The sequence below is a fragment of the Glycine max genome, chromosome 19 (genome assembly GCF_000004515.6).
Source record: "Glycine max cultivar Williams 82 chromosome 19, Glycine_max_v4.0, whole genome shotgun sequence".
Classification (NCBI taxonomy): Eukaryota; Viridiplantae; Streptophyta; class Magnoliopsida; order Fabales; family Fabaceae; genus Glycine; species Glycine max.
This window is the reverse complement of record NC_038255.2, coordinates 12,473,471-12,484,809: the sequence shown is the minus strand read 5'-3', so window position 1 is coordinate 12,484,809 and position 11,339 is coordinate 12,473,471. Positions and strand designations below refer to the sequence as shown.

The following is an 11,339-nucleotide window of genomic DNA, read 5'->3' as shown; positions in this document are numbered from 1 at the left end:
TACAAAATTTGAACCATAGAAATGCAAGAACAAGTGTAGATCTAAGATTTAATAGGTTTATTTTTTTTTAATCTACTATAAACAGCACCAAACCACAAGACAATGGAGGATATACATGGAGAATAAGATGAAGAACAAGGAATTAAAGAGAATTCACCAAACAAAAAGATAGCGGAAGCAAAAGAACATCGCCTAGATGAAGATGCTCTTGATACCACATGATGTAAGCTCCATTGGAGTTTGTAGGCCTGAGATCTTCTTCATCAATGGATTCCTTTGCTTCTTAGAAGATGAATGACAGTGGAATAGTGAAGGAAGAGAGAGAGAAGACACCACTTCAAGGAGAAGATGAGTCTAGAAGAAGCTCACCACTATAGGAGGCCATGGATAAGAGCTTGGAGGAAGAAGGAGATGAATGAAGGGAGAGGAAGAGAAGAGCACGAAATTTTGTGCTCTAAAAGAGCTCTGAAATTTGAAGTTTAATTTTCAAATTATCAAAGTTGAAAAAAATGCACACACATGACCTCTATTTATAGCCTAAGTGTCACACAAAATTGGAGGGAAATTTGAATTTCTATTCAAATTTCACTTGAATTTGAAATTGAATTTGTGGAACCAAATTTTGGAGCCAAAATTTCACTAATTATGATTAGTAAATTTTAGCTATGGTTCAGCTCACTAATCCAAGATCAAGTCCAAGATTCTCCACTAACTGTACTTAGGTGTCATGAGACATGTAAAGCATAAAGGACATGCACAAAGTGTGACTATATGATGTGAATGTGACAATGGGGTGTAGGAAGCAAATGCTCACCTCCCTCTCTAAAATTTAATTGGATTGGACTTCTAGCAATTCAATTAAATTTATTTCCAACCACACACATCAAATATTCACTTAGTGCATGTGAAATTACAAAACTACCCCTAATACAAAAACTAGTCTAGGTGCCCTAAAATACAAGGGCTGAAAAATCCTACATTTCTAGGATATCCTACCTACATTATGGATCCCTAAATACAAGGACCAAAAATAATTAAATCCTAATCTAATATGTACAAGGATAAGTGGGCTCATACTTAGCCCATGGGCCCAAAATCTACCCTAAGGCTCATGAGAACCTTAGGGCCTTCTCTTGCATCTCTGGCTCAATCTTCTTAGAGTGTTCTATCCAATGTCCTTGGGGGTAGGATTGCATCAAATGTGGTCATTGGTCAGCACTGACTTCATTAGGTACTTAGCAGCCAAAAAGTTAAACAAAATGAAATCAATATTGGAATTTTACAATGAAACTAAATTGCCACAATAACATATTATAGAATAACAACATAATGGCCACTTTGGTTTGGTTTGATAAAGCAGTTTCTGTTTTCATTTCTTGATTTCAAAATATTTACAAATGTCATTTTGTTTTCACTCTGTTTCCTATTTTTGGAAATTTGAAAAGGAAATAGTGAAAACAAAAAATCTCCAACTTATAGTTTCTTACACAAATCTTTGAAAATAGGAAACAAAGTGACATTTCTGTAATTATTTATGAGAACAGGAAATGAAGATAAAAAAGGTTTTCTCAAACCATATAGGACTCAATATTTTAATTTCCAATATACTTACCAAATCCCCTTCCAGATTTAGAACCACATATGTCACACTGCCATGCATCCTGAACAAAGAAATATCAATGTCAATGTATGTACTCATCAAAGATTCAATAGCACTAAGAAATTAAAAAAGCAAACTGGTGTAGACCTAAAATATCAAAGAAAATAAATGCAATAATTTTAGACATAACTCTAGTATAAAGGCAATTTTAAGAGTTGTCAACAATTACATGATAAGCTAATAAAATCAACTAACATTTTTAATGCATGATTAAAATATTTGATTATTAGCAAAGATTAAGGCATCCTATTTATGATGCAAGAAAAACAAGGATAAATGACAAGTGCAAAAACTTACCATAGTTGCTTGGGGACACTATTAGAAAATATGCTTTCTACATCGGTTATTTATGACTTTCAACATCGCTTTTTGAACCGATGTTGAAAGTACCGACGTTGATAGTATTATCGTTAACATCGGTTTTTAAAAAACCGATGTTAACTTAAAATTACCAACATCGGTTATATAAATAACCGATGTTGGTAATATGAATTACACCCAAAAAATGTATATTAATGTTGAAAGTTAACATCGGTTTTCTGTAAAAAAAAAAAACTGATGTTAACGAATGTGTTAATGTTGACAGTTAACATCGGTTTTCTGTAAAAAAAATCGATGTTAACGAATGTGTTAATGTTGACAGTTAACATCGATTTTTTGGAAAAACTGATGTTAACGTTTTCGATATTGACATCGGTTTTTTACAAAAAATCGATGTTAACGAATGTGTATTAAGTTAGAATATATGAAGAACATCCAACAACATGTCAATTATATCTCAGAATAATTTAGTGTATACAGACTATGGATTAGTTTTCATATTTCCTTATTATCTCATGATTTGTTTCCTTATTAAGATTGTAATCTAGTATTAGTATAAATAAGGAATATTGCTTTATGTTTTGATCATATTCAAGAGAATATTATTCAAAGTCTTTATTCTCCCAATTTCCTCCAACCTAAAACACTATAATTTCATCAAATTTAATAAAGCACAGCAGAATATAAAAAATATGGCTAACAAACAAATCATAAGTGTAACACATACTAGAACTAGCAGTATGATACAAAAGCTCTATTTGATAATATCATAAAAATTCTATCAAATGAAAGCACAATTTCCTACGCAAAATATCAATATGTCTATCATAAATCCAAATCACAAAATTTAAAATTTAAACATATGATCAAGTATAGTGATGCTCATGATAAATGGAAAACAAAGAACAATTAAAGAGTAGGTTATAAGGTTTGTAGGCAATAACGGTGCAAGAGAGAGATAAGGTATGAGCCATGTTACAAAAATTACATTGGTAATTTGGTATTGAATTAGAATAGAAACATTTTGCAATCCAAAAATAGAAAATATTCTAACCTCCAAAAAGAAAGGTCTCCTTTGATGAACTTTTATGCTTTGGACTACTTTTCTTGGGATTAACAGCCACAAGCTTAATTTCCCTAGCATTATAACTGCTAGAAATACCATTTGAAGAGCAAACTTTTGGTTGAATTCCCTCTAGCCTAGCATTAATAGCTTTCACCTGAAATCATTGTAAATTTGTAATGCAATGAAAAAAGAATAATAAACTCTCATTGTAGTTGTTACGAAAATGTTAAAGGACCTTCAATATCTCAATTACAGATGTAAAACGTATATTTGCATGTGTAAAATATTAAACAATAATAAAATCAGGAAATTGATTCTTTTTATTTCATGCTTACCAAAGATGAAGGGAGATTGTGGCGCTAAAGTTCATCACGAAATTGGGACCCAGCTTGTGTATACATTTCCTGTTAAAAAAAAGAGAGAATAATAAAGGAATGTACTGAGATCCATCTTAATTTTAAATCTCAAAACCACTATTCACAAGTATGCATATATTACTATTCAATCAGCCTATGTCTAATGTATGACAATATCAATATCAATATCAATTACTAAAGTATTCAATTAAACATTGGAAAAAAATCCGGTTATACATGCTTTGCATAATTGAATTAAAATAGAACACCAAACTTCCAAGAACAAGATCATCAATTCTTGAATTTAGAGCCATATCAACTTGGCAAGATGAAAAAATAAGTATATGACAAAGTTTGACAACATCAACTTTGACTATACAATATAGTCAATAATCTACTCCTAGAATGGCTCTAACACCAAATTACACCCACTAGAGCCACATCTTTTTTTTTCCATTCCTTAATGTTCATACAATAAGGTGTTAATGATATTATAAATCACATCAGCATAAATGCACTCATAAACACAACCGTAAGTTGAAAACAAACACACAATTTTAGCAATCCTGACATTTGTTTTGGCTAATATATTTACTAATTTAAATAACTACAGAAATGGCATAAATCCCCAATATTTGGATAACTGTATGAACTTAACGATGTAAACAAGTTCAAACAATATAAAATGACAAGAAGTCAAGAAGACATTTTTACCTCAATACACAAAATAGTTGCTTCCCTAACAGCAGGATTCAGATCATTCAGCAACTGCAAAATCTGCAATTGATCAATTTTTAAAAGGAGTTAGTATCACATTCAAGAAATGTTGAACAATAAAAAAACATGTACTTTTTTGGGAAAAAGAAAGAAAGAAAAAAACATGTACTGCTTGTTTGTAAAAGTCAATGAACATACAGGAGAAAGAATAGCACGTTGAAGGGGAAGCTCAGTAGATGAAAACAGACCAATTACAGATGTGACTGTTCGTGCAAATTTCTCTCTGACTCTCCAGCTTTTGCTTGTCCAGGCAAAGAACCCTGCTCTTTCAACAATTATTGTAGGAGATGAAACCTGCAAATAATAATAAAAAAATCTCCAAATGAAAGGAAATTCAGCAATAGCCAGAATTTAAATTTAAATTTGCAGCAAAACCAGCCCCAAGAAAATAGTGAATTTTCTTCACATTTAGATGGATATAAATAAAAATAAATACCAAAAGTTAACATAGAGTGTACGGAAGCATTTTACTGCCAGGATAAACACACAGAATTGTATTAAAATTTCCAAAATAAACATTCAATGTACTATAAGGTCATGTAGGTAAATATATCCAAACTTGGATTTTACATGGACTAGCCAAGCAAAACTCCATTTATGTGGCAATATATCCTAAGAAAATGCCAACATCATCATTTTGAAATGAGCGAAGCACAATGTACAAAGAAAGCTATCACTTATTCTAATAGCTTCCAGCTTAACTTGTTAATTGTTAAAGACCTATCCTCATTCAAACGTTATTTTAAAAAGTATGCTTTGTCTATAGCAGTTTATGAGTTGGTGCACAATTATTGTTAAGTGTTAAATTAATATTGTGACCACAAATTTCATCATATATGAATAAGGTGATGTTTGGAAGAGCTTACTATGACTTATGTTTAACTTTCATACAAGCTCTTTTTAGCCCATCTCAGTAAGGTCCATGTTAAAGCTGATCAAAATATTAGTTTATTTTAGTAAACTTTACAAACTTATGATATAAAGACTCATGTGATAAGCTTATCGAATAAACACTTACTTAACCTATTTATGCATGCATAGCCTATATCCCTTATCACAAAGACTACCTAGCAGCAAATCATCGAAATTCACTCCCAGCACCACAGGCTTGCATGTCATTAACAAAATAACCAAATATTATAAATCTTATGTTCAGGATCTTTCATTCATCCAACCTACTAGGATAACATAAGGAAGTTGTGACATTATGGCATTGACTGCAATGACACTACATCAGAATGCTATAACCATGTGCAAACACTAGAGAGATCCTACAGTTAAGTGTAATTTCTGATTAAAGATCTAATAAGAGTCAATACTCAATAAACCACTACTAACCTTACATCCAAGCAATCATGAATCACCACTCATAAGAGTTTTCATTTGCCAGAAACCAAGAAGAGTGAAACGTTCATGCACAATTGCTAAGATTTAAATAACAACAAGTTTCCCCTTCCTACTCTCAAAGTCTTATTCCCGATCTCACTTTTCCAACCGACAACTACCTTTATCAATTATTATTATTATTGTTCACTCTCATCTATCTTCACTCATAGCACTCACTTTTCACTTTCCATATACCAGATTCCGAGATTCTCTCTACTTTGCAAAAAAAAAAACTACCTCACCTGCCTTTCTTTCTTTCTTTCCAAGTTTCACACTCACAAATAAAAATTCACTAAACTGCAACAGATACAGATACGATAAATAAAACAATAATTCGAGGAATGTACCTCCATGAGAGTGAGAAGGAACCGCCTGGCAGCGTCGCGGACGGGCTGCTTGGCATCACCGAGGCGGTCGACGACGGCAGGGACTAGCGCGTTGAAGTGGAGCTTGAAGTGGTCACCGGCGTGCACGGCAGCGGAGTCGAGAGCCTGGAGCGCGCCCTGCGAGACCTTGAAGCTGTTGTCCTTCAAGAGATCCAAGCAGCAATCGACAAGAGAAGTGACCTCACTGGAGCTGAGGCTCCTTCTGGAAGCTTCCAGCACCTTGTGGAGGCGCTCCACGCCCGCCATTCGCTCCTTCGCGTCCTTCGCGCGTGCGAGCTCGAGCGCTTCCTCCATCGGATCTGGCACGGCGGGGTGCAGATCTGGTTTGAAATGTCAGCGGATTCACCACCACATAATGGCGCCGGGAAGTTGGGAAATGCGAATGCAAATGCAAATGCAAATGCAGGATTTAAAAGGAGTGAGAGGGGGCGTCAGTGGTGTGGGGTGAGAGAGATGGTGAATTTTGCGGAGGCCTCAAGATGAGGGGAGAAGTTGCGGTAGGAGAGAGAAACAGAAGGGAGGATGACGCGGAAATGAAATGAGAATGAAAATGATTTGAAAACTATGGGGTTGCGATGCTGGCAAAATTAACCATTTGCCTTATTCTAATTTACGTTTCATACCACTGTTAAATGTTTTGATGCACTAGACTTAATCTTCTTTGATTGGATGGGATCCTTATAAGTGATAACTAATGAAGGTACGATAGTATTAGGTATTTAGGTTGCTTTCAAAGTTTTTTTATTTTGACTATTTTTATATAAATTTAAACTTATTCTATCAAATTTAACATAATTATACGTCAAAACATAATTATATGAAATCATTATTTTAGTATGATTTAAAAATAAATCATATTGGTGTTATATACTATTCAATCATAACTTTATGCATTCTTAATTGTGTCCTAGTGGATTAAAATTAATTTTAAAGGTTAATTTTTTAAAAGCCAAAATCAATTATTAATTGAAGATATATGACAAGTTATATAACTAATTTTAATTTTTCCCCCCTAGAGTAACCGATTTTAGTTATACTCGATTATATATATAACCAGCTTTAGATAAATAAACAAAGAATCGGTTGTTTAACCATTATTTTGTAAAGTTATGGTTTGGTTATAATAACCACATGTCATATGTGGTTAATTTTTATAATTATTATTAATTAATAGACTATCATATAACTAGTTAATTATGGTTATGGTTTGGAGTAATCATTTTGACTTACTTTAAAAAGATATATGATCAATTAAATTAAACTAATTAATCCGAAAATAATTAATCCGAAATGCTTTTTCTTTGTTTCTTCTTTCCTAAATGAGAATTAAAATATATTTAATTGAGTATTAAAATAACTTTTGACAAACAAAATTCATCACTATTTAAATATAATTCTTTTTCTTTGTTTCTTCTTTCCTAAATAATTCACAAAATTAACAAATGAGGCTAAAAATAATAAAAAAATGACAAATGTAATAAAAAGAAATTACATGTGGATTATAATTAACTCTAAATTTAATGACTTAAAACATAATTTTCGTGTCTCGTGAAAATATTTTTATTTTTGTTCTGAAAAATTTGTTTAAAAATAATGAAAATATCGTTTTTTTTAAATCCTACAAATATATGAGATAATTATAATTATTTAAATTAAACCACTGTAACATATATTTTCAATAAATCAAATTAATATATACAAATATTTTAATTTACTTTAAATTTAAAGATAATACGATAATATAAATATAGTAGGATTTCATAGAATTTTTTAACAATATTCTCCATTTACCTTTTTAAGAAGAAAAAAACTAATTTTTTATTTTTATAATAATTAAATAAAAATATATTAATAATAAATTTTAATTTTTTTACGATATAATTGTTTTTACCAATATTCTATAAAAATTCTAAAAGTTAAACTCTATTATTAAAAACAATTTTTTTTTAATTTTCAAATTAACTAATATCAAATAATTTATATAAATGTGTGTTATATTTAAATGATAATCATGAAATAATAAAATTAAAATTACAAAATTCATTTTAAAAATTTAGTTTAATTTTTAAATGCTTACCTTTTGAATTTATTATTGTTTATTAATTATTATATTTTTTTAATTAAAATATAATTAATAATGCAATATATGATTTTTTAAAAATATATAAATATTTTTTAAAAAAGTTTATATTAACATGGGTTATTTGAAAACCGATGTCGTTGAACACTTACAACATCGGTTTTCAAATAACCGATGTTAAAATCACATTAAATTCAGTTTTAACATCGGTTATTTGAAAATCGATGTTGTAAGTGCTTAATGACATCGTTTTTCAAATAACCGATGTTAATAGGGTGATGTTGAAACTCATTTTTTTAGTAGTGGGAAAAATACCAAGTGCATGATGCCCAACATTGCTATATAATGACAAGCACCACCGTTTCTTTGCACGAGGAGAGTAATATTTAGCCACAAATTTTCTCCAATAGGCAATACTATTATCCTGAGGCAAACAAAACATTCAACAACAAAGTTGTAACTAATCTAGAACTTCAGAAATACCCAACACATAAACAAATGTCTAGCTCCGTGATTGGACACTATAATTCCAGCTGCACCACTTTGTACAGCTATCCTTGCTGCCATGTTGGAATGAAGGCATTAGTAAAATATTCAAAGAGGGAAAGAACAGATGAAATTGAAAGCAGCTTTGGTTTTTCTTATTGTCCTCAACAGTCAGGACGCCCTTCACCAGAATTGGCAGTTTGGTGATTGTTTGAAGCCACTTCACATCCTACAAAATGAACAAGGATTATTTAGGTGGTGGACTTTATTCAGTGGAATATGTATACATAATAAATGAAGAAACAAAATGTAAACTATGATTTAGTTGAACCTATTACTCTACACTCCTCTAAGGGATGCAGGAATATTAGCTTGCAAGCAAATCATGAATCAAATCAATGAATTGGGAAAATAAAGTTGTCAACTAATTAGGAATCATCATGAGTATGACTTTTAAAGTAATTATAATACAAGTTAACAACCTTTCAGTTTCACACATGACAATCTATGATTATATGATAATGTATAAAATCTTTGTGTTGTCAATGCTTTGTTAAATTGATTCCACTTTAATAAATTCTTGCCTACAATAGGATCAAGATAATAACAACCAAGGAAAAAGAAAATGCCTTATTTGATTATCTAACATACCTTCCAGCTAAGAGTACGATCAATTTGACCGACAACATATGAAGCAAGTCCAAAGTCATCAGCCTGAAAGGATCATGACAGTAAAAATTCAAGTCCAACGCATTGGGTCACAAGCCTGAAGCCACTAATAATGTAATCATTCAAATCAACAAATAGTAAAAATTCACAATCACAGTAGAGAAAAAAGGTTTAGAGTTAGAGAGTTAAACAAATCCATTGACTGGTCTCCCACAACACCTTCCACGAAATCACAATCACATTTTCCCTTCCATTTTCTTTCTTTTCTATTCCATTTTCTCTCTCAATTCATTCAATTAATCAATCATCTCTCTAAACCCTCCCCCCATGGAACACGCCTTACAAGCCATCATCGCCTCTATCGGCAACTTCTTCGTGGTCACCCTCCTTCTCGTCGACGCCATCCTCCTCTGCCAGCACCACCGCAACTCCACCAAGACTCGAACCCGCTCCTCCCATATCCGAACCTGCCCCGCCCCCCACCGTGAAGCCTCCTCCTCCCTTTCTGTCGTGGACGCTAGCTGGTCCTTCGACACCAACCTCGTCAAGATCTCCTGGGACGAGCTCGCCCGTGCCACCGACAACTTCTCCCCTCACTTCATCATCGACGACAACAGCTTCGGCCTTGTCTGCAAGGCTTGCCTTTCCAGTGGCGTCACCGTCACAGTAAAAAAACTCTCCCTTGACGCCTTCCAAGGCTTCTACAAGTTCACCGCCGAGATGGAAACCCTAAGCCGCCTCTGCCACCCAAACATCGTCAAAAACCTCAGTTACTGGGCCTTAGGCCCTGAACGCCTCCTCGTCTACGAGTTCATCGAAAAGGGAAGCCTTGACCAGTGGCTCCACAAGCCCGATATCTCTCTCTCCCTCCCCCCACTTCCCTGGCCCATACTCGTCAACATCATCCGCGGCATGGCACTAGAGGAAGTCATCAGACTTGCGGTAGAGTAGTTGAACCAGAGGGTCTCCACGAAGGTAAGGTTGCGGCCCAACACCTCCACGGCCTCCGGGATGGAAGCGTAGGGGAGCATTGTCACTGGAACCCTATGATTGCTGGCGGCGCTGGATGTGATGTGAGAGAGGGGAGGGGCCAAGGAAGCGTGTGATTTTTGCGGACGTGGTGGATGCTGCGCTAAATATTAATATTTGTGGGAAATTAAAAAGTAGAATATTCAAAGATGGTCAAAAGGATAAACCCATCTTTGTAAATTTATATAACTATGACAATCTTTCTCAACACGTCGATGTAAGCATTCATACTCGCTTTTTAAGATGGTTATTTAATAACCGTCGTCGTATGCAATCCTTAAAATTACAGCACTGCCACCACATATCCTTCAACAACGTTTCTCAGTAACCGTCGTAGTTACTGTGTCGTAAATTGCAATATATGTAGTAGTGTTCGCAACCCAAAATCCAAGTGCAGAGGCTTTGACTTCCATTCCTAAACTAACCCTCAAAAACATAGAAGTGGCCCAAGATTATTTATGATAAAATTGTAGCTCTTTTGCTTATCTTTCAAGGGACTACTCATATGCTCTATTTGGAGTTCTATAGCATCCTATAAGTCCTGCACGAGGCAGATAGGTCAAGTAATGAAGCACAAAATCCGAAAATAAGCAATAATTACCATGGTGATAGAAATCTCTCAAAGAACAACAATCAACCTCACCAAATGTGTATGGGTTTATGTTTACACTCAAGCACAAAATGTAACTAGCATATCCAAATTTTGACAAGACTCTAATTCATTCAACTTGAACTACACATGCATCAAAAGATCAAAAGGGCTTTTATTGGTTTGTAATGTATGACTTAGGTAAGGGTGGATATGAGAAGGATATTTAGGCTAAAACTAAGAGAAAAGAGGGGTAGAAACAAAGAAACAAAGTGGAGAACAACAAAAACAAAAAGAACTTGCATGAATGAAAATGAACCACTACACACTTTTATTACATTTTTTTCTTTTTCTTTGTTTGTACATTTTTTTTCTTTGAACTTTTGCTTTTTCTTTGATATGGGAGCCTTGCTGGAGGCTCATTTTTTGGGACAAGAGGGGGATACGGTGGTGCATGAACTGGTTGATATCATCCTTATGGAAGATAGAAGCATGTCATCAAAGACTTGTAGTCTAGGACTAATATTTCTAGCA

The 11,339-nt window shown here is 33.4% G+C and overlaps 2 protein-coding genes across 3 annotated transcripts; one reads left to right on the top strand and one right to left on the bottom strand.

Annotated features, from left to right (window-relative positions):
- Positions 1-844: 844 nt before the first annotated feature.
- LOC100802218 (CLIP-associated protein) lies at positions 845-6,547 on the bottom strand. Of its 2 annotated transcripts, XM_006603972.4 has the most exons (7): positions 5,914-6,545; positions 4,319-4,474; positions 4,118-4,180; positions 3,383-3,451; positions 3,036-3,201; positions 1,613-1,661; positions 845-1,234 (listed from the first exon to the last, which is right to left on the bottom strand). In XM_006603972.4, exons 1-4 carry the CDS (start codon positions 6,244-6,246, stop codon positions 3,407-3,409), a joined length of 597 nt encoding a protein of 198 aa, XP_006604035.1. In that variant the 5' UTR covers positions 6,247-6,545; the 3' UTR covers positions 845-1,234; positions 1,613-1,661; positions 3,036-3,201; positions 3,383-3,406. The 2 variants fall into 2 exon arrangements, with proteins under 2 accessions (XP_006604035.1, XP_040868894.1); XM_041012960.1 differs by lacking the exons at positions 845-1,234; positions 1,613-1,661; positions 3,036-3,201 and having other exon boundaries at positions 3,381-3,451; positions 4,369-4,474; positions 5,914-6,547.
- Positions 6,548-9,514: 2,967 nt separating this feature from the next.
- On the top strand, positions 9,515-10,138 carry LOC100803455 (probable serine/threonine-protein kinase PIX7). The gene has a single exon (XM_003554995.1). The coding sequence runs from the start codon at positions 9,515-9,517 to the stop codon at positions 10,136-10,138; it is 624 nt and encodes a 207-aa protein (XP_003555043.1).
- The last annotated feature ends 1,201 nt before the right edge of the window (positions 10,139-11,339 follow it).

What these genes read in the sequence shown, in the direction of transcription:
- LOC100803455 (XM_003554995.1), top strand. Translation starts at nt 9,515, where the DNA reads ATGGAACACGCCTTACAAGCCATCATCGCCTCTATCGGCAACTTCTTC.
- LOC100802218 (XM_006603972.4), bottom strand. Translation starts at nt 6,246, where the DNA reads ATGGAGGAAGCGCTCGAGCTCGCACGCGCGAAGGACGCGAAGGAGCGA. An exon ending in TCCTTCTCACTCTCATGGAG is followed by an intron (nt 4,475 to 5,913) that starts GTACATTCCTCG and finishes TATTATTTGCAG; the next exon opens with GTTTCATCTCCTACAATAAT. An exon ending in CAACTATTTTGTGTATTGAG is followed by an intron (nt 3,452 to 4,117) that starts GTAAAAATGTCT and finishes TTTTTTTAACAG; the next exon opens with GAAATGTATACACAAGCTGG.